Genomic DNA, 20,493 nt, shown 5'->3' with positions numbered 1-20,493 from the left:
TGATAAGTTTAGATTTAGTGTTTAGTGTTTTTTATTGTTAGTTTAGTCACCCTCCTGTGGGAGCTTTTCCCCAAGGAGGGCTGGTCCAAGAGCCATGGGTCTCTTGCCCCTGTTTCTTATCCATCAGTGACAAGCTTCAGCACTGCCTTTACTGCTTTTGGGGGTGGGGGGGTGCTCACATTGCCACCCCAAGTGCAGCACCTGTGGCTTCCGACCCTCCTTAGTCTTGTGAGGGACAGTAACAGCTTGTGGATCAGGCCATGAGGCCCCAGTTGGATCAAGGCCGAGGAGATCCCCCCCGTATAGACTGTGAGCAGTGCTCCTCTGAGCATAAGCTCCAGAGTAGAGGCAAAACACTTAAGCCTAAGAAACCCTCACATGAGAGCTGGGGACATGACCATAGCATAAGGACAGATTCTCATTCAGATCTGCCTCTAAGAAAAGGATTCCCTTCCCATCTTGATCCAAATTGGGTGAGTCCTTGAGCAGAGGTCCTAAGGAATTAGGCCTGCACATACCTTCCATACAAGAAGGAAAGGCTCAAAGGAAGAAGATGTATCAGTGCTGGTTCTGGCACTGTTCAAAGACAGAAAGATCAGCACCCACTGGTCCGGTCTGGAAACACTATGCTGGACCCCCATTTGACAGATCCAGCACATTCCCTGTGGGATCCTCTGAGTACCAGACCAGAGGACACCCCTGATTAATTGGTTCCCACCTCAGGGACTCCTCAGACTCCGGGAGGGACTGAAAGCTTTACCTCACCAGAGGATATTTTCACTCTGCCCTATCCACAGTCTCCTCCTCTATCGGCCTGAGTCCTCCTTAGAAACATTTCTACACCCAAAGAGACCATCTTTACCTGTCCTCCTTCCCCTCTGCTTCGGATCCCATCTGATTCACGGTAAGAGAAGGAACTGGAAAGGTGTCAGTCTGCTCTGCCATTTGTGCCCTCAGTTTGGAGCACGAGGAGAACAACTGTACCTGCATGGACCAACAGACATTACTTTCACAAATCTCAGCCGCAAGGAGCACATGTTTACCCACTTGTGGAATATAGATAGGAACAACACATCTTGAAAAATCTCCAATTACAGGTCAGTCACTTCCATTTTCTTTCATACTTATGGTGAACTCTCAATATTGTAGATGCATTTTCAATCAAAACAGGCAAGAATTTATGAATAGAATAAAAGTCTCAGCAGAAGGTTAAAAATGTGTTTATACTAAAATGTAAATTCTAATGCCGATTATGGATTTAAGCAACTGCAGGGAGTTGCAAGCCAAACTGACCCCAGAAATTTTGTTTTCATTTCAGACTTCTGGTTTCATTCCCCTAACAAAGAATGAATAATTAGATTTTTTTTTCAGTACAGATGCTCAAGAGAGAATAGGAATGCAATATCTCTGGCTGTTCACCCAGGCTTGCACTTCTTAGATTGGAAGTTAAAGATCATTGTGTCATTGATTCATTTTCTTTTTGTTTTTGTTGACATTGTTGACTCTACAGCACAGTAAAACTTACCCAGAGTTACTTACAAAAAAAAAAAATGTAAACTCTATTTAAAGCAAAGGCCAAGTCAAGAGGAAAAAGTTTTTTTTAAGAATCATGAGCCAGAGTACATGCTGACATCTTGCATGTTCCAAGCAATGATTAGCCTCACTTGTTCTTTCCAGTATAATAAAAATTCCACCTTCTTTATAATCCATTGAGGACATTTGGAGTTAAAGTCCATAACTAGGGCTTCTTTAGGGTTTATTAACTTTATTTTTCAAGGTTTATTTTCAGCAATTTGTGTTCTATATAGATGTAGAAAAATCAGGCGTTTTGAGGGGTTTCTCTTTGATACGTAATGAGAAGACTTTCTCTTGGTAGCTTGTTCCAATGGTTAATCATCCTCACTGTTAAAAATGTCTTATTTTTAATTTGAATTTGTCTGACTTCAGCTTCCAGCAGGGTGGATTTGATTTAAATCAAATTGATTTAAATCACTAGTCAGGAAGACTCTATTTAATCATGGATTTCTACATAAAAGTGCATTCTTATTGGTTGTTATAACCTTTATACATATTCTTCACAACTCAGAAATAGATGTAGGTTTCATTTTTAGAAGGTATACGCTATCGATTTTTAAGTGATTTATTTTGAAAACTTTTCAGATTAGTTTTACAGCTATATCAGAAAATTACTGATTGTTTAGTTATTTCATTTACCAAAGGTAATAAAAGCAGATATTTATGAAGTCATTGGGAGGTGAACTATCTCCAATTCAGCAGGTTAATAGTTGGAGGATTTTCTTGCCATGCTGTCTTAGGAGGAGAACATCACCAGACAGACATTTAAATTGTTTTATGTAACTAAAACAACAATGTTATGTATTCTGGATGTTTTTCTTCAACAGGAAACATATAATATTTTAACAAAACAAGCATATGAATTTTTGAATTTAGTTAAACATTCAAGTTTTTTAAAATCAGGTTTGTTTTTGTTAAAATTGTTTTTAACTAAAATAGTTAAATGAAATATTTAAAAAAATATAATTAAATTGACTGTGTCAGCCAGGTCAACATGAGAAACTTCAAATATTGGCTTCTGCAGCTAACTCAGTCATCTTCACCTCCATTTTCCTGTTTGTTCATAATCTGGAAAAGAAAAACAAGCTTTCCTGCTTTTTCAGGTCCCAAGCGATTTCTCAATTTGGAATGAATTAGTCCAAAGAAAATATTCTTTCTACACCGGCAGAAGAAACTACTGATGTTAAAAGTGAGATTATCACTTCAACAGTCTCTGAATCCAAGTGCTTAAGTATGACTTCTACCAGTTCACTGGTGTGACTTTCTTTAAAACATCATCAGCAAACATATATTTCTTGAATGGTTCACCCTTAGCTCTGAAGTTTATTATAGTTGGCATTATGGAGGGATGATTACTGGATGTCCATGTCATAACCAACTCCTCTTCTTCAGCAGTTAAGGTTTGACCCTGGTACTGAGTATTGAGAATATTTGCAAGAAAATGAGCTGGCGATAGTGCTTGTCCCATTTGTTTTTTTAATGCTTGTAATTTAACTCTGTCATTGCATATTTCTCTTTAAGATCCCACTCAGTTCATTCCAAATTTCAACAGCATGAGCAATAAAACAGCTATTTCCCTGCGTTTTGTTCAAGGCTACAGAAATAGGCTTCAGCATACTAAGCATGTGTTCAACATTTCTCTTAAGCCCATTGTTGAGAACTTTGTGATGGTGCCATCTATTTTTTCATGATTTTGTTCACAAACTGTTATCAGATTAGGCCAGTTCTTGATGTAGTGCTCAAAACAGTCCACTACCGAGGTCCATCGCATGTCTTGTGGGAGAGGTAGCTTGGTTCCGCCCACTTTTTTCAGAGCAGCTGCTGCAAAGTGGTTGTTACGGAAGTATAGTGACTCCTCTCTTAATGTTGTAGTTATGTTCCTGAAAAATGCAACTTTAAGTGAAATGAAGTGAAATGAATCCAATTTTCCCATAAAATTTAATGTAAATGTGGGGGGGTTAGGTTCCAAGGAAATTTTTTGGGGGCAGACAAAAGGCATTATATACTGTACGGTACTGTACTGTACTGTGGTTGAGAGGTGCCCCTGGCTTACCCCACACAGACACAGCCCACTGCAGACAATGAGGCAGGCAAGGACGCTAGGAAGCACCTTGTGCAGCAGCAGCGGCAGCTTCCCCCCAGAAAAACAGGCGCTGACTTTGCCACGGGATGCTCCAGGCCCACCTCTTCCCATCACTGCTCCACTCCAGGCCCACCTCTTCCCACCCCTACTCCACCTCTTCCCCGGAGCACGCCACATCCCTGCTTCTCCCCCTCCCTCCTAGCACCTCCCTCCTAGCACCTCCCTGCTGCCAAACAGCTGTTTGGCGGCACTTAGGACTTTCTGGGAGGGATGGGGAGGAGTGGAGACACAGCGCTTTCCCCACTCTCTCCCTCCCTCCCAGAAAGTCCTCAGCACCGTCAAATAGCTGTTTGGTGCCAGGGAAGCACTGGAAGGGAGGGGGAGGAGGAGCTTGTGCAATGCTCCCTTGTAAAGTCGCTGCTCTTCCACAGAATCCTACAAGCAGTGGACAGAGCAGGCAGCCAAACGACGTTATAAGGGAGCATTGCACAACTTTAAACGAGCATGTTCCCTAATGGAGCAGCGACTTAACTTTGAAATAACGTTAAGTGCGAGGACGTTAGGTGAGGAGTTACTGTATTTTGCAATTTCAACAACATTAGTCTTTATTTCTGGAACACTGAAATCTTTGGCTAGGAGGTGCATCAAATGAGCACTGCAACTGTGTGTTATTAGCTTGGGAGTCTCTTCACTCTCTCTTCTAAATTTTTTTCTCTTCTTGGATACATTTGCAGCATTGTCTGTGACCAACCTGCATACTAGACATTTGAATTTTTTTTCACAGTTTGTTATAGCTTTTACTGCTACTTCTTGTAAGTATTCTGCTGTGTGTACATCTCCTGATGTATCAATTGTTTCTGTAAGGAAGACATTCCCTTCTTCTGTTGTCACACAAGCACATACAACAGGATCATTGTGGACCTTGCTCCACCCATCAAGACTCAGGTTAACAATTTACCCTCTAGACCTTTTGTACACTGCTCAGTTTCTCTTTCATACACTTTATCCAGCAATTTGCCTGCAACATCTCCTCTGTTGGGTGGACTGTATCCTGGTCTTAATGACTGAAGCATGCTAATGAAGTGTGAGTTCTCAATCATACGGAAAGGAGAGTTTGTTGCACGAACAAACCAGGCAATTTTTTCATCATTAACCTCTTTTTGTAATCTGCTGGTTCTTATCACAAACTTATCTATGGTTGTTTCTGGATGATGGAGATTTTTTTTTTCTTTTTGCTACAGGTGATATACTGTGCCTCTGTGACATACATGATGTGACTGAAACACTGTCATTGGCAGATAACTCTGAAACTATAGAAAATGATTGTGATCTTGAAGGTGGATAGTCTTCAGAATCCTGTATGTTGAGGATGGATTCTCCAAAACAAAATAAATCAATGCAGTTATTTAATTATTATTACCATACTGCTCATTTAGTATTACTCATTGCATTCACTGACACTCGGTACTACTTTAAAGGTGAAATTGTAAAAAAAGATCTGCCTGTTTCAGCCATTTATTATTTATCACAACTGCATCTAAAATGATAGTACCATAGAGTAACAACTATATTTTTTTGCTCAAACATGAGAACTCAAGAACAGTCCAGAAGGAAGAAGGACAGTCCTTAAGAAAGAAGTATGAAATAAAGTTTACCAACCTGAAGATCCTGCATGTTCAGACACGTTCCTTTCATCATGTTCAGCGCAGCTTCCTCCTAAGAAGGAACACTTCTCATGATGTTGTTTCATTCGGGCAACCAGGCCTTGCATTTCTTTGTTGCACTGTTTGAATTTTGCACGCCTGCCTGTCTTACCCACAGGTAGAGGAACTTCATTAAAATATTCCCAAACTGGGTCTCTTTTACAGCCTGCTGCCATTATGGGTTTTCCCTTCTAGTGAGAGAATGGTATGGTAGATCTCAAATCAATGAAGGCTACACTCAGAAAGACCCCAAGACTTCTGAAATATGCTGCTCAAACAGTTTCACTTTTGTTTTTACTGCCTGTCCCTCCCTTCTCACATTTATCTCCAGATCTATTCCGCCCCCAACAATCTTCTATTCATTGAACTTTTTGAAACTTTGCGCTTTTAGAGAGAGGTAAGGGATTGACTCTATGCATGCAAATTTGCAGAGGGACAATAGGGTTGAGGTCTGTTACCTCTATATATTATTTATTTATTATTTTATTTTAAAACATTTTTGCTGTTAACAAGCATGTTATCTCTGGAAACACAAATCCACAGTTTGAAAACTGCAAGACTAAGCATCTCTGATGGTATCTTCTAGACTGAGCATTGAGTCCCATTGGGTAGATAGAAAGATTAACCCATAAGATTGAGTCCCTAATCCATGAACTATTGGAACTCATTTACAAAACTTTTCTTAAACATTACATGAATATATTGTCTTATACTATAGCATTAGAATTTATAATCCCTATTCCATGATGAGATATCTTTGAGCTATAATGTACCTTAATTAAAACTATTTTTAGATAGGTTTTTTCCTCAAAAAGCATTTTATCAAAAAAATCTGATTTAAATTTAAAAAAATCTGATTTTTTTTTATTTAAATAATTGATTTTTATCCACCCTGGCTTCCAGTCATTGGTTCTTTTTATGTCTTTCTTCACTATAATCAAGAACCTTATGGTACCCAGTATTTTCTCCTTGTGAATGTACTTACACCTTGAAATCAAGTCACCTCTCAGTTCTCTTTAAGCTAAGCAGATTGAGCACTTTAAACCTCTCACTATAAGGCATTTTCTCCAGCCCTCCAATCACTTGTATGACTTTTCCCTGCTACCTCTTCAATTTTTCAATATTCTTTTAAAAATATGAGCACCATAACTCTACACAGTCTTATCAATACTGTACAAAGATTAAAGATACTGTACACCTCCCTGTTCTTACTCCCCTGTTTATATATCCAAGGATCACGTTAACCCTACTTGCAACATCATCATACTGGCATTTCATGTTGAGTTGTTTGCCACTATGCCCCTTAAAACCTTTTCAGTGTCATTGCCTTCCAGGACAGATCCCCCAAATGCAGTAGGTATGACCTCTGTTCCTTCTTCCTAGATGTGTTAATTTGCAGTCATTGGTTCTTTTTATGTCTTTCTTCATTATAATCAAGAACCTTATTGTACCCAGTATTTTCTCCTTGTGAAGGTACTTACACCTTGAAATCAAGTCACCTCTCAATTCTCTTTTCAATAAGCTAAACTGATTGAGCGCTTTAAGCCTCTTGCTATAAGGCATTTTCTCCAGCCCTATACCGGAAACTTACTGACCACTATTCCTACCTACATGCCTCCAGCTTTCACCCAGACCACACCACACGATCCATTGTCTACAGCCAAGCTCTACGGTACAACCGCATTTGCTCCAACCCCTCAGACAGAGACAAACACCTACCAGATCTCTATCAAGCATTCTTACAACTACAGTACCCAGCTGCTGAAGTGAAGAAACAGATTGACAGAGCCAGCAGAGTACCTAGAAGTCACCTACTACAGGACAGGCCCAACAAAGAAAATAACAGAACGCCACTAACCATCACCTTCAGCCCCCAACTAAAACCTCTCCAACGCATCATCAAGGATCTACTACCTATCCTGAAGGACGACCCATCACTCTCACAGAACTTGGGAGACCGGCCAGTACTTGCTTACAGACAGCCCCCCAACCTGAAACAAATACTCACCAGCCACCACACAACAGAACCACTAACCCAGGAACCTATCCTTTCAACAAAGCCCATTGCCAACTGTGTCCACATATCTATGCAGGGGACACCATCATAGGGCCTAATCACATCAGCCACACTATCAGAGGCTCGTTCACCTGCACATCTACCAATGTGATATATGCCATCATGTGCCAGCAATGCCCCTCTGCCATTTACATTGGTCAAACTGGACAGTCTCTACGTAAAAGGGTAAATGGACACAAATCAGACGTCAAGAATTGTAACATTCAAAAACCAGTCGGAGAACGCTTCAATCTCTCTGGTCACTCGATTACAGACCTAAAAGTTGCAATTCTTCAACAAAAAAACTTCAAAAACAGACTCCAACAAGAGACTGCTGAATTGGAATTAATTTGCAAACTGGATACAATTAACTTAGGCTTGAATAGAGACTGGGAGTGGATGGGTTTTACACAAAGTAAAACTATTTCCCCATGTTTATTCTCCCCCCTCCCTGCACTGTTCCTCAGACGTTCTTGTCTACTGCTGGAAATGGTCCACCTTGATTATCACTACAAAAGGTTCCCACCCCCCCCACTCTCCTGCTGGTAATAGCTCATCTTAAGTGAGTTAAGTTACAGTGTTTATGGTAACACCCATTGTTTCATGTTCTCTATGTATATAAATCTCCCCACTGTATTTTCCACTGAATGCATCCGATGAAGTGAGCTGTAGCTCACGAAAGCTTATGCTCAAATAAATTTGTTAGTCTCTAAGGTGCCACAAGTACTCCTTTTCTTATTACAATAGAGATTAATCTTAAAAAACACATTTGAAGGAAGACAGGGTAGTGGCTCAGATAATTGATTTGGAGAAGTTACATAAGGGACAGCATAGGGACAAGCCCCACAAAATTGCATTTAAAAACATAAAAAGTATTTCTAACATATATGAGAGTAGGAGATTCCTCTAACAGTGGCTTTTTCCCCCCTAAGAAAGCAAAGGTTAAATAGAAAACGCCTTCTTTCCAGGCTATGACCATATACTAAGTTCTAAAACAAACCATAGTTAACTTCATGTTATAAACATATGAAATATTAGGTTTAAAATAGTACAGACCTCCACTTTCATAAAATAGTGCTTGATGCTCTACAGTCCATTAATGCAATCAAAGTATGTTCCCTCTTTCTGTAGAAATTGATCTGTCCTAAAATACAGACACTTTATGTGTAGTCGGCTTGGTGATACAGGCCCATTTCAGGATGGACCATTTATTGACTGTCACTCTTACCACCAGTGCAACCACAGTAAGGGCCTGATCCTCTTTACATTAAAGGGAATAGCAAAGTTCATTGATTTCAATGGTGCAGGATCACAATTATTTGATTATTTAAAAAATTGATGGAACCAAGAATGATCCTAGAGCCATATTGAGGAGGACATAAGTAGGGTAATAAAAAGTTGTGTGTAGGGGGTCAGTACTTTTCACCCCTCCCTCCCCAGTGATTTCACCTGTGCGCTCCTTAACTCTTTCTCTCCTCCAACTGGGAAGCATTAACTGTTAACCATGCACTTAAACTTATCAAACTCATAAAGTGACATTGCAAAATAACAAAAATACAGTTTTCAAAGGATGGCTAGATATGGTTGCCAGCTGGTAAAAAGAGCCTGCGGTGTAACAAATTTATATGTGTATTCTGTGTTTTCACTAGCAAAGAAATGAAGGAGCTGGAAAAGTCAGGAATGCTGAAAGGAACTCTGAGTGCAGAGAAGCAATTGTCTCTCATTAGTGGCTGTACTGACTTAAAGACAGCAGTGGAGGGTGCTATGTTCATTCAGGTGAGTTGAGGACTTTTCCATTTCTAGCAAACAAAGGTTATTGCAATATTTTGTGGTGTTCGGTTGGGGGCACACTGTTAAATACACACCGAAGCAGTAAACTTTAAACCTATATATATCTTCATTTATCTGCTTAACTCTTTTTTATTTGAAAAAAAATTGTCATGCAGCTAATATGAGACTTAAAATCCTGACGCCTTATCAGGCCTCATAATAATATTTGCTAGCTAAGCTCTGTTATAACCCATTATCAAAGTTTGATCATTTAGAACCTTATAGTAGTTGGCTAAAAGTGAAAAATTATTTGAATTCATCTTATTCACTTTCTGCCAGAACTTAAGAATCTCTGCACTAGAGCATGTTATTTCTTTTGTCTTGGTTGTCAGTCTGCACCCTTCACTGTACACAAATTTGTAAAAAGTGGCCACGCTACGTTTTTTGTGTCTCTTGCAACAAAAATGATTAAAGGTCTAGATAACATGATGTATGAGGGAAGATTGAAAAAACTGGGTTTGTTTAGTCTGGAAAAGAGAAGACTCAGAGGGGACATAACAGTTTTAAAGTACATAAAAGGTTGTTACAAGGACGAGGGAGAAAAATTGTTGTTCTTAACCTTTGAGGATAGGATAAGAAGCAATTGGCTTAAATTGCAGCAAGGGACGTTCAGGTTGGACATTAGGGAAAACTTCCTAACTGTCAGGTTGGTTAAGCGCTGGAATAATTTGCCTAAGGAGGTGCTGGAGGTTTTTAAGAGCAGGTTAGACAAACAACTGTCAGGGATGGTCTAGATAATACTTAGTCCTGCCATGAGGCCAGGGGACTGGATTAGATGACCTCTCAAGGTCCTTGCCAGTCCTATAATTCTATAAAAGCAAAACAGTAACGAGGTACAGATTTTACACCCACAACTGTTGATAGGTGACTCCTTGCTAGACAGAATGCTGTCAAACAAAGTTTTCTTTAAACATCTTAAGATCTTTGTCTTTATCTGATGGTGATAGGTACTGTTAGGACAGGATCTCCTTCTTAACAGCCCGATATTGTATTATTCTAATGTAATTTAGATGGAATGTGAGGATGTGTCTTCCTGCTTCTGGGCTCATGACTGCTGATCTCCTAATATGGTTGCAGAAAAAGCCTCAGAGCTTAACGTATGCCGCTAGTGATGGCTTCCGTCGTTCAGTCAGTAATGGTGTTGAACAGATCAGGGGCAGCCACACGCCATTGACAGACACTTCTATTGCACTCAAACCAGTTGGACATCCTAGACCGAAGAAGACACAGCTCTCGCTGTGGCAGTGCATTTCTCAGGAAGATTAAGGAGTTTGCCATGCAGGTAGTGCCAAAGGGAGCGATGATCAACAGAGGGAAAGGCAGCTTTTAAATCAATAAAGACTATAGACACCTCATCTTTCCTGGGACAAAACCCTTGGACTTTTACTGTTACACAAATTATTGAAAAAATCTGTGCTGTGGTTGATCATCCAGGCATAAACCTGGTTTGTTGTAGATGGCGTAGATTGCTTTTGGCAGGCGTAGCATGTTCAAGAAGAACCAGCATGAACAGTTTGCTTGGAATGGAAAGCGAAGTGATGCTGTGTTGATGGGAACGCATCAGAGCATCGCCTTTCCCTTTCCAAAGTGGGAGAATAATCCCCCAGCACCAGTCGTCCGGTCATATGATAGAATGCAGGGAGTGAGTAGGTGAGCCTGCACTCTGATTCAGGAGACGCTGTTTGGGAGTAATGATCTAATCAGGCTGGTGGGCTAGGTGGGGTAAGAACTCAATTGGCCCCATCATCCCAGGGCTGATAAAAGAGACAGAGGAAGAAAGTGGAGAGGGGAGAGAGGGAGGAATAGAGCTAGCTGAGCCTAGCCATACAGAAGCCTCAGAGTTGGGAGACTTCTGTTCCCCTCAGGTCCTGCTGAGAGGGCCTAAAGCTCAGCAAAGATTGTAAATAGGAAGGAGCAGGGGGGACTGTGGTGATATTGGTGAAGAGAAATAGAAATAAAGTGTCACTAAGATCACCCCTGGTGGAGTCTGTGAAATTTCTGCAGCAAACTGGGTAGGGGAGGAGCCAGGTCTCTGTTACAAGTAGTTTCTCATGAATCCGTACTTTGTTGCTAATGTGAGTCAGCCACTCCAATATGGAATCCCTTTCACGCTTGATCGGCTTAGCAGCTATAAGAGAAATACTGGCAGCATGGCCATTCTTGAGTTTACAGGCTGCGCTTTGAACCTCCTTGACAGGGACATCCTTTATGTTACGTGGAAAGGCAGTCACTGGACTCTCAGGTGCTCCTGCAGCTGCAGATCTGCAGCGCGGATGTGGTGGTTAAGAAGCTCGTGAAAGTTTTCTTTCCATCTACTCAGACGTTCTGCCCTGGGGTTCAGTATGTTACCACATCCATCTTTGACAAGCAAAAGTTTGTTTCATGGACTGGCTTTTAAGTTGTGCTGTTCTTTATAGACAGTGCTGTAGTTGTTTCTGGCAGATGCAGCTTTCATCAACTGAGTCTTCTTTGCCCAAAACATCTTACTGTCCTGTTTTAAAGCTGTGTTATGCAAGGTACTGAAGAGTTGGTATTCTTGGTTGGTCCTTTAAGCAAGTCATACATCATTTTTCTATGATATCCAGAGTCTGTTGACCGATCCATTGATGTTTGGGTCTGAGATGCCGTTTTCCCAGCACTTTGTTGGTGACAGCCATAACAGAAGACTGGAAACTGTCCTACAAATTGTTTATTTGCTTGTGTTCAAGGCTTTCATCTGCAAGGGCTAGAACATCAAATCGTTTGCAGATTTCAGTCTGGTATGCCATTTTGACAGCAGCCTCAGCATTTTCGGGCTGTGGAATTGCATCATCTCCTCTCTTCCAAGATTCCCCCACCCAAAATAGATAAATACAACCTAAAATCCTCTAGAAGATTTCCCTGCTGGATCTCTCTGTCTGTTATATATGTTTGCAATATTGTAACCGTGTTGGTCCCAGGATATTAAAGGCTCGAAAGCCTGTCTCTTTCACCAACAGAATAAAAGGTCCAAATAAAAGATACCTAGCCCACCTTGTCTCTGATATACATATGTAAAGTACTTCAGCTGTCTAGTTAATAGACTCTATTAAAGGGTACAACATAGAAGTGGAAGACGGGGGAGGTTAGTTAAGTAATGTAGTTCTGAAAATTAGTGTCCATGTACCCTTTCTTATATTTTATATTGAGTATAGTTGAACAGACACTTGTAAGGCAGTTACTTGCTCTGAACAGCATGCAGTAGGTTTCAAGTGCAGTAATCTGAAATTGAAGGAACTAGAATACTGATAGCTTATTTGTTTTCTGAACTGTAGAAAAGTACAAAATGTTTCTTTCAAGATTCTGGGTTTCACCTTACTGAGTGAGTGGTTATCCGTACAGTATCATACGGGTAGAGATTTTTCTGTCATTTTAAGAGCCAGTGTATTTAGCAAGCATCAAATTTCACATTAGTATGAGCTAAAGCGTTTTGGATATCTGAGGAGTTGTTTTTGTTTCTTTAGCCTTGAGAAGACTTGCAGTAACTGAGTTAGGAGTTAGTCATTATATTAAAAAAACCAACTAGATTGGCCAACACTTCAATGGATGCTTTATAATACCTGTATAATAAAAAAAAGTAACTAGGGCTGTCGATTAATCACAGTTAACTTATGCGATTAACTCAAAAAAATTCATTGCAATGAAAAAATTAATTGCAATTAATCGCAATGATAAACAATAGAATACCAATTGAAATTGATTAAATATTTTTGGATTTTTTTTTACATTTTCAAGCATATTGATTTCTATTACAATACAGAATACCAAGTGTACAGTGCTCACTTTGTATTATTATTTGTTATTACAAATATTTGCACTGTAAAAATGATAAACAAAAGAAATAGTATTTTTCAGTTCACCTCATACAAGTATTATAGCGCAATCTCTCAATTGTGAAATTGTAATTTACAAATGTAGATTTTTTTTGTTACATAACTGCACTCAAAAACAAAACAATGTAAACCTTTAGAGCCTACAAGTCCACTCAGTCCTACTTCTTGTTCAGCCAATTGCTAAGACAAACAAATTTGTTTACATTTATGGGAGATAATGCTGCCTGCTTCTTATTTAAAATGTCAGCTGGAAGTGAGAACATGTGTTCGCATGGCACTTTTGTAGCTGGGTTGCAAGGGATTTGTGCCAGATGCTAAACATTCGTATGTCCCTTCATGCTTCGGCCACCATTCCAGAGGTCATGCTTCCATGTTGATGATGCTCGTTAAAAAAATAATGGGTTAATACATTTGTGACTGAACTCATTGTGAGAGAATTGTATGTCTCCTGTTCTGTTTTACCCACATTTTGCATCGATTTCATGTTATAGCAGTCTTGGATGATGACCCAGCACATGTTCGTTTTAAGAACACTTTCACTGCAGATTTGACAGAACACAAAGAAGGTACCAATGTGAGATTTCTAAAAATAGCCACAGCACTCCACCCAACGTTTAAAAATCTGAAGTGTCTTCCAAAATCTGAGAGGGACAAGCTGTGGAGCATGGTTTCAGTAGTCTTAAAAGAGAAACACTCAGATGCAGAAACCCGAACGACCAAAAAAGAAAATCAACCTTCTGCTGGTGGCATCTGACTCAGATGATGAAAATGAACATGCATCAGTCTGCACTGCTTTGGATCGTTATCGAGCAGAACCCATCATCAGCATGATTGCATGGCCTCTGGAATGGTGGTTCAAGCATGAAGGGATATGAATTTTTAGTGCATCTGGCATGTAAATATCTTGCAACGCCCACTACAACAGTGCCATGTGAATGCCTGTTTTCACTTTCAGGTGTCATTGAAACAGGAAGCGGGCAGCATTATCTCCTGCAAATTATAACCAAACTTGTTTGTCTGAGTGATTGGCTGAAGTTTCAATTGGTATTCTATTGTTTAACAGTGCGATTAATCACGATAAATTTTTCTGAGCTAATTGCATGAGTTAACTGCAATTAATTGACAGCCCTACTTAAAATGTATCTCTTTGTATTTAATAAACTTGTTTTATTGTTTTATCCTATCCAGTGTGTTCAAGCTGAAGTGTCTGGGTTACTCCATTTGGGATAACAAGTTGTGTGCATATTATTCTGTTAAAGGAATAATGGACTTAGTGTATTTGTACTGTCCAGGAGAGGGCTGGGCAGTACAGGATATATGTTTCTGGGGAAAATCTGGAATTGAGAGTGTGTTGGGGTCACCCTGTGGTAGGCTTTAAGGCTGGTAAGAATCAAGGTGTGGCCAGTTGGCTGCAGCACACACAGACAAAGTTGGGAGTGACTTAGAGTCTGGAGGCTGTTTGTGAACAGTCCAGGCTGATGCTACAGCAGCAAGGCATTGTAAAGTGAAACCCCTGTTACAGGGCAGGGATGGCACGGCTACTCGTTAGTCTGAATTGTACCCTGGTATGGCACAGTGGCATCCGGTCCTGAAATTCTGTGGCCTGTTATGCAGCAGCTCAGACTACATAATCATGATGGTTCCTGTTGGCATGAAAATCTGTGAATCCATAATATATTCCCAAACAAAAGTTTAACTAAGATAGCTGCATGTGTGCATTATACCGCATATGTGGAGATGATATCCATGAGATAAACTGCAATGGCATATATTTATAATGCACTTTGGAACACACAGATCCATCTCCATTGAGACTGCTTCCAACGTTACAAATGTCTGAGTTGCTTCCAACAGCTACTTTGGAGTTACTTTATTTATTTTATTTTTGACAAAGTGACAGAAAAATATTTCCTTCTTTCCCTACATATTCCACTGTCCCGACCCCCTGACATGTGATATGGGCCTGATAGCCAGGGCAGGCAATATTCAATCCTGAAGTTTAAAGTCTATTATCTCACAATGCTGAAGGGTTAGAAATGGGAGCTTTAAGGCAATGGAAATGAGAATACTAGCGTCCAGTGCAATATGCAGCACTTGCTTCTGGGCCTGGAATGTCTTGAGATATTGGACTTTTTATATGCTGTTTTTTTAATTGTAGCTGTACAAAAGTCATTTTTTAAAATCATTTTTAAGGTTTTTTAAATTTTATAATGCATTCATTCTCTCTCTCTGTGTCTATGTGTCTCTCTCTGAGACCTGTATAGGCTGATTGATTAATGCAGGAGAATTCATCCCTGTACTACAGCCCTATTGCACTGTCTTAATCAGTGCATAGGGGCCATCCTGCCCTCCTGGGAATGCTCCTATATGGGGCATTCTAGATTTTATGGGGGGGAGTAGTCAGGGCAGTCCTGTGGTCCAGCAACACTACATACTGCAGTAGCCCTTAGGATCCACAACAGCAAGGGCAAGAGATCGGACAGCCCTCAAGGCTGAAGCAGACATAAGTTGCCTCTCCTCTTGCAATGAATCTGGTCCAGAGTAACCAAGGCATCTGGCTATAGAGATGGCAGGGATACAAAATATTAATCTTAGTAAAATGCTTAAAACTCTCTAAAATAGTCAGTACATAGACAAGTGTCAAAACTTATCAGACATGACATGCAGCAGTTTATTTACCTTACATGTATACAGCCCTTTCACATTGTGCATCGTATAGAAAACAAAACACAATTGTGGAACAAACACAGTTACTCAGCAGGAAGATGATGCAGCTGCTAACAGGTGTACAGTGAAGTGTGGGAAAATGTGTGCTTGGCATTCTGTGGAGTCAGAAGCCACTGTCTGATTTCTATCAACTTGTCTGTGGTGGTGTATTCTACGGTCTTGGCAAGCTTTCTACAATTTTTTATTTAGATCAATCACTTCTGAAGTATCTTCTATGTCCTGGAGATTTAATAAAATGCATGCAAATAAATTTATCTGCAGTTTTTTAATTAAAAACAAAACCATCCCAAAAGTGTATCAGTGGAAAAATTCAAAGGTATTGCCATTTTCACAATGCTGAAAGTTTTAACTGATTTGTTAAATAAGTGTAAATCTTTGGAAGTGCTCTTCTCTTTATTTAAGTTATTAGATATATTTTGGTGTATCTATCATTTAACTGTTTATTAGAATGACAGTGAAAACTACATTTGCCAACAATACTTTTTTTTTTACAGTTTTATTCATGATATTTTTTGCAAAAGGAATGGGCACATATAACAATAATTTAGGATTGGAAACAAAATTGGTGCTTTCATCTTGGCTGTAATAACTACAAATAACAATTTTGTTTCTCTGCTTGTTCCAGAAGCTGCTTTAAAACAACCAGCAAAACAAAACTTTGCAGTCTAAATGCACCACTAACTTTCATTTTGTAATCCTTCTTATACACTAACCATTTAATTTTTTTTTTGTAGACAGTAAACACTGGTGTAAGAATAATCTTAAAATTCTAGGATTTCAGTGTGTGAATTGCTAGCTTCAGGCAGATAATTATTGTTCACTGAGAAAACTGCACATCAGGATATGATATAGAATGCAAGAAAAATGGCCACCTGTTCCCTAGCTCTAATTTACATTTTTGGACTTCGAGAAGAAAAGTACGATATAGGTCCCAATCCTGCAGCAGAGGCCTGAGCTAGCAGAACCAAGAATCATAAGTAAAAGACTTTGAAGTTGGATGACCTAATATTTTAAAACTATTTTACTTAAAACTTCTTCAGACAAGATCAGTAAACTATATGTAAAACTTTCTGACGTGAAACAGCTTTTTAGGGAATATGAGTTTTTGGTGATCATACCACTATCAAAATGAATATGCCAGGTTTACCACAGTTTACCTTCGTTCATTTACCCAGTATGCATGCCCACTGTGTGTTGCTTTGGGACTCATTCAAGGCCCATTGAAGTCAATGAGGAGCCTCTTCATTAGTTTCAGGGGGCACTGAATCACACCCTTTGTTAGTCTTATTGTACCTTGCACAGTTTCACTGGTCCGCTGTTGTGTGGTTCACTTATTATGACTGATCATGCAGGTCTCCAGTGCCATACAGACACAAATCTCTGAGGTGCGTGTGGCTTTGATCATAGACTACACCTCTTCAGCATTCTGGTGAACTCGTGCTGGGCGTAGCCTGTAGCACGGCTCAGCAGCCGTGGAATTATGGTTTCTGTTTCAGTGAACATCCTGTTTCCTGATGTGTAGCCTAACCAAATTTCTGCTTATTCTCCCCTTTTCTAGTAAGCACATTAACTAATCGGGACTCCATAGCTTGGTTGCATGGATCTTAGTCTCTTGTTTTCCTCACTGGAATGTATGAAACTGTGTGTGCAAAGAGGGGATTCTACATATGTACTACCTGTACTGTCTGTTTGTTGTACTGTTGAATCCACTTTTGTCAGTACCTTTCTGACCCACTTGATAATGAATGTATGGGTTCTGCAGTTTCTCATCATGTATTTCAGCTCTTACACATGCATCCTTCCTATTGGAGGGGTTAGCCAAAATATGGATGTACTCCTGTACTGCCACTTACAAATGTACGTCCTTCCCCCCCCCCCCCCCCCGCAAAATCTTAAATGCTAATTTTGGAAGAAAACTAGAATTTGCTCATAAGTTATAATGTTCAATTTGCATAGACTATTTCTTGACAGTAACTTTGGAGTGTGCACCTTATTTCTTTCCAGAGTGGCCTGTTTTCTACAGGAATCACTTTTCTAGTAAAGATATGCTGCAGTCTTACAACATTATCTTTAACTTACTGTGGCCACCAGCTTTATAGCTAAGTGACACAATGAGAGAATTTCAAGGGATTCTTGACTAAATTTCCAAATAACTTTTCCAAATATTTGGTGGTGCCTATCAATACACTGATAAGCTGCCTCCATATTCTTTATGTAGGTTTACGCTTATCAGGCCTTTTGTTTTTAAATCCAGGTGGCTTTCTTAACTATTTCAGTAGTTGGATGATAATGCAATAACTATACTTGAATTCTCTGTTTATCTTTTCACACTGTTTTTCTGAGTGGATTTTATCTATGAAAGAAGATGAAAGTATTTAGAAAAAGTGATTAGACTTATCACTTTATTTCTCTGCTGGGGTTTACTGAGTCCGTCTCAGAACCGTAAGGTTTCTTCTTGTGTTTTAATCCTTTCATTCACTGCTGCATCTCAACAACTGTCCCACTAGCTGAGGGCTAGACTGGACATAGCTCCTGTCACAGTAGTGCTGCAGTAGTCAGAGAGATTAATGATCTGCTGTAAAGTATATGTATGAGAAATCATCCTGCCAGGGTCTGTAGTATAGGGAAACCTCGAGCTAACTTCACATAACCAGAGTACACTTTGTAATCATCAGAAAGTGATCAGGATTTCTTTGTCACAGCTTCCTTGGTTCAGCAGTTACTCCCATGGCCACAGGAAAGACATTATGGGCTTGATTTTTAGAAGTGCTGAGCACCCATCACTCCAGTAAAAGTCAATGGGACTTTCTGTGAGTGCTCAGCATTTCTTGAAATCAGGCTTTATATGCTGAAAAGCGGAAGAGTGAGCCAGTGGTTAAGGGAAGACCTCAGGTGCCATTATGCCATGTTGATTTGTGCTTTTCTTTTCAGAGCTCCCCCCACACCCCACAGGTTTTTCATTTAAGAAAAAACAAACAGCTCCTTGAGGCTAGAAGCTGAGACTCTCCATTACATAAGAGTTGCTCAACCCCATGCAAGAGAAAAATAGGCAGCAATGTGCACTGTGAGATGTAATTTCTAAAGCTCACTAATGTATTGCACATTAATTGGTCAGTGTAGACGCTGCGGGTGCACACTGAAGGTTCCCTAACATGCTTCTGAAAGCAGTCCAGGGAACCTTTAATGCACACTGGCAGAGTCCTCACAGACCAATTAATGTGCAACTCATTAGTGTGCTTTAGAAATCACACCCCCATAGGGCACATTACCCAACTGTACAGACAAGCAAATAGTGAAAATTGTGTTTAGGATTACTATAGCCACAATCCTGCAATGAGATCTGTGGAGTCAGACCCCTTTGCCCATGCAGAGCACCACTGCAGGATCCAGGCCAAGACTGTAAGCTCTTTGAGGCAGGGACTTCTTCTTATATATGTGTTTGGTGTCTATAAGAATGGAGCCCTGGTCCCTGACTGGGGCCATGAGATGATACTGCAGTGAAAATACTAAATAATAATTACTTGCATGCACATGCAGAAACAGCAACTTTGGAATAGGCATTCACATTTAAACATGAAAATCTTTAATGAAAGTGGCTCATAAATATTGTAACAGCCATGAAACATTTATTTTAGCAAACGGTCATGTATTGCTACTGTACATTAACGTTAGGACTTAATCACAAAAAAAACACTGATTGAGTTTTTGAAACAACTACCGGTATGTTTAGTAGTTTTGACTAAAAACGAGGATCTGAGAGAATGTCCTGATTGGTCTGTCTTACAAAGAATTGAACTAGTATCAGAAGACCATATGAATAATAATAATAATAAACACCTTTAGCTGTTATAGAGTACCAGACATTGACATAGTACCTATGAATTTGCTCTTGGCAGGTACAGTAAGTTAAGATTATGAAGGCTAGAGACGGCTTTTAAAAAGTTTGTTGAATGCACAATGTAGCAAAGTTGTACAATATAATTCAATCTACTTGAAGTCTTTGGGTTTGTCTGCACTAGGCTTTCTGACCACAAGTTAATTGATTGCCAATTAACTGGAGGTAGCTAAGTTTTTAGAGGCTTTTGTTCTGGGTTACAAACATTTGTACTTCTACCCAAGGCTGAGGCATAGCAATAAATTAACTTGAGGTAAAAAATTCTAGTGTACAGCTACCCTTTTAGAGTTGCCAGATCTCTCAGGATCAGGCTCTTAATTGGCAGGTGGAGTCAGTGTTTCCAGCTTGAACATGTATTTACTCTGAATTGTTTGAATTTACATTGTAGATTCACAGAGTGGTTTTAGATTCACTGGAAAGTTTGCACTGTTCGGAAGGTTTCAGAGTAACAGCCGTGTTAGTCTGTATTCGCAAAAAGAAAAGGAGTACTTGTGGCACCTTAGAGACTAACCAATTTATTTGAGCATAAGCTTCCGTGAGCTACAGCTCACTTCATCGGAAGTTGGTTAAAATCAAAAAGGTATTAAACAAACTTTTGTACAGTGCAGCCTCTCCAGGGCATTGTTGTTGAAAGCCAACAAATTGGCATGTTCTCGTGAGGCTGTTACAAAATATGTTTATTGTAAGGTTTAATTAAGTTGAAAGTTGGGTTATAGTGATCTTATTCAAGCATTAGAGCCCTGGAATAAGAGTGTACTATTTGCAGCAAAAGA

At 39.7% G+C, this 20,493-nt stretch overlaps 1 protein-coding gene across 6 annotated transcripts in view; it reads left to right on the top strand.

Annotated features, from left to right (window-relative positions):
• Positions 1 to 20,493, top strand: part of CRYL1 (crystallin lambda 1) — an 81,580-nt gene that overhangs the window by 22,086 nt on the left and 39,001 nt on the right. For 2 of the 6 annotated variants that reach the window (XM_073339688.1, XM_073339707.1), the window contains exons 2-3: positions 798 to 904; positions 9,067 to 9,193. In XM_073339688.1, coding sequence (XP_073195789.1) covers positions 9,074 to 9,193 — 120 coding nt within the window. In that variant the 5' untranslated portion in view covers positions 798 to 904; positions 9,067 to 9,073. Of the gene's footprint in view, positions 1 to 797; positions 905 to 957; positions 1,098 to 2,781; positions 2,807 to 9,066; positions 9,194 to 20,493 lie in introns of those variants that run through there. The other 4 variants (XM_073339680.1, XM_073339671.1, XM_073339698.1 and 1 more) reach the window with 3 other exon arrangements.

The sequence above is a fragment of the Lepidochelys kempii genome, chromosome 1 (genome assembly GCF_965140265.1).
Source record: "Lepidochelys kempii isolate rLepKem1 chromosome 1, rLepKem1.hap2, whole genome shotgun sequence".
In the NCBI taxonomy this organism is placed as follows: domain Eukaryota; kingdom Metazoa; phylum Chordata; order Testudines; family Cheloniidae; genus Lepidochelys; species Lepidochelys kempii.
The sequence above is the reverse complement of the archived record's forward strand: the minus strand, read 5'-3'. Positions and strand labels throughout refer to the sequence as shown.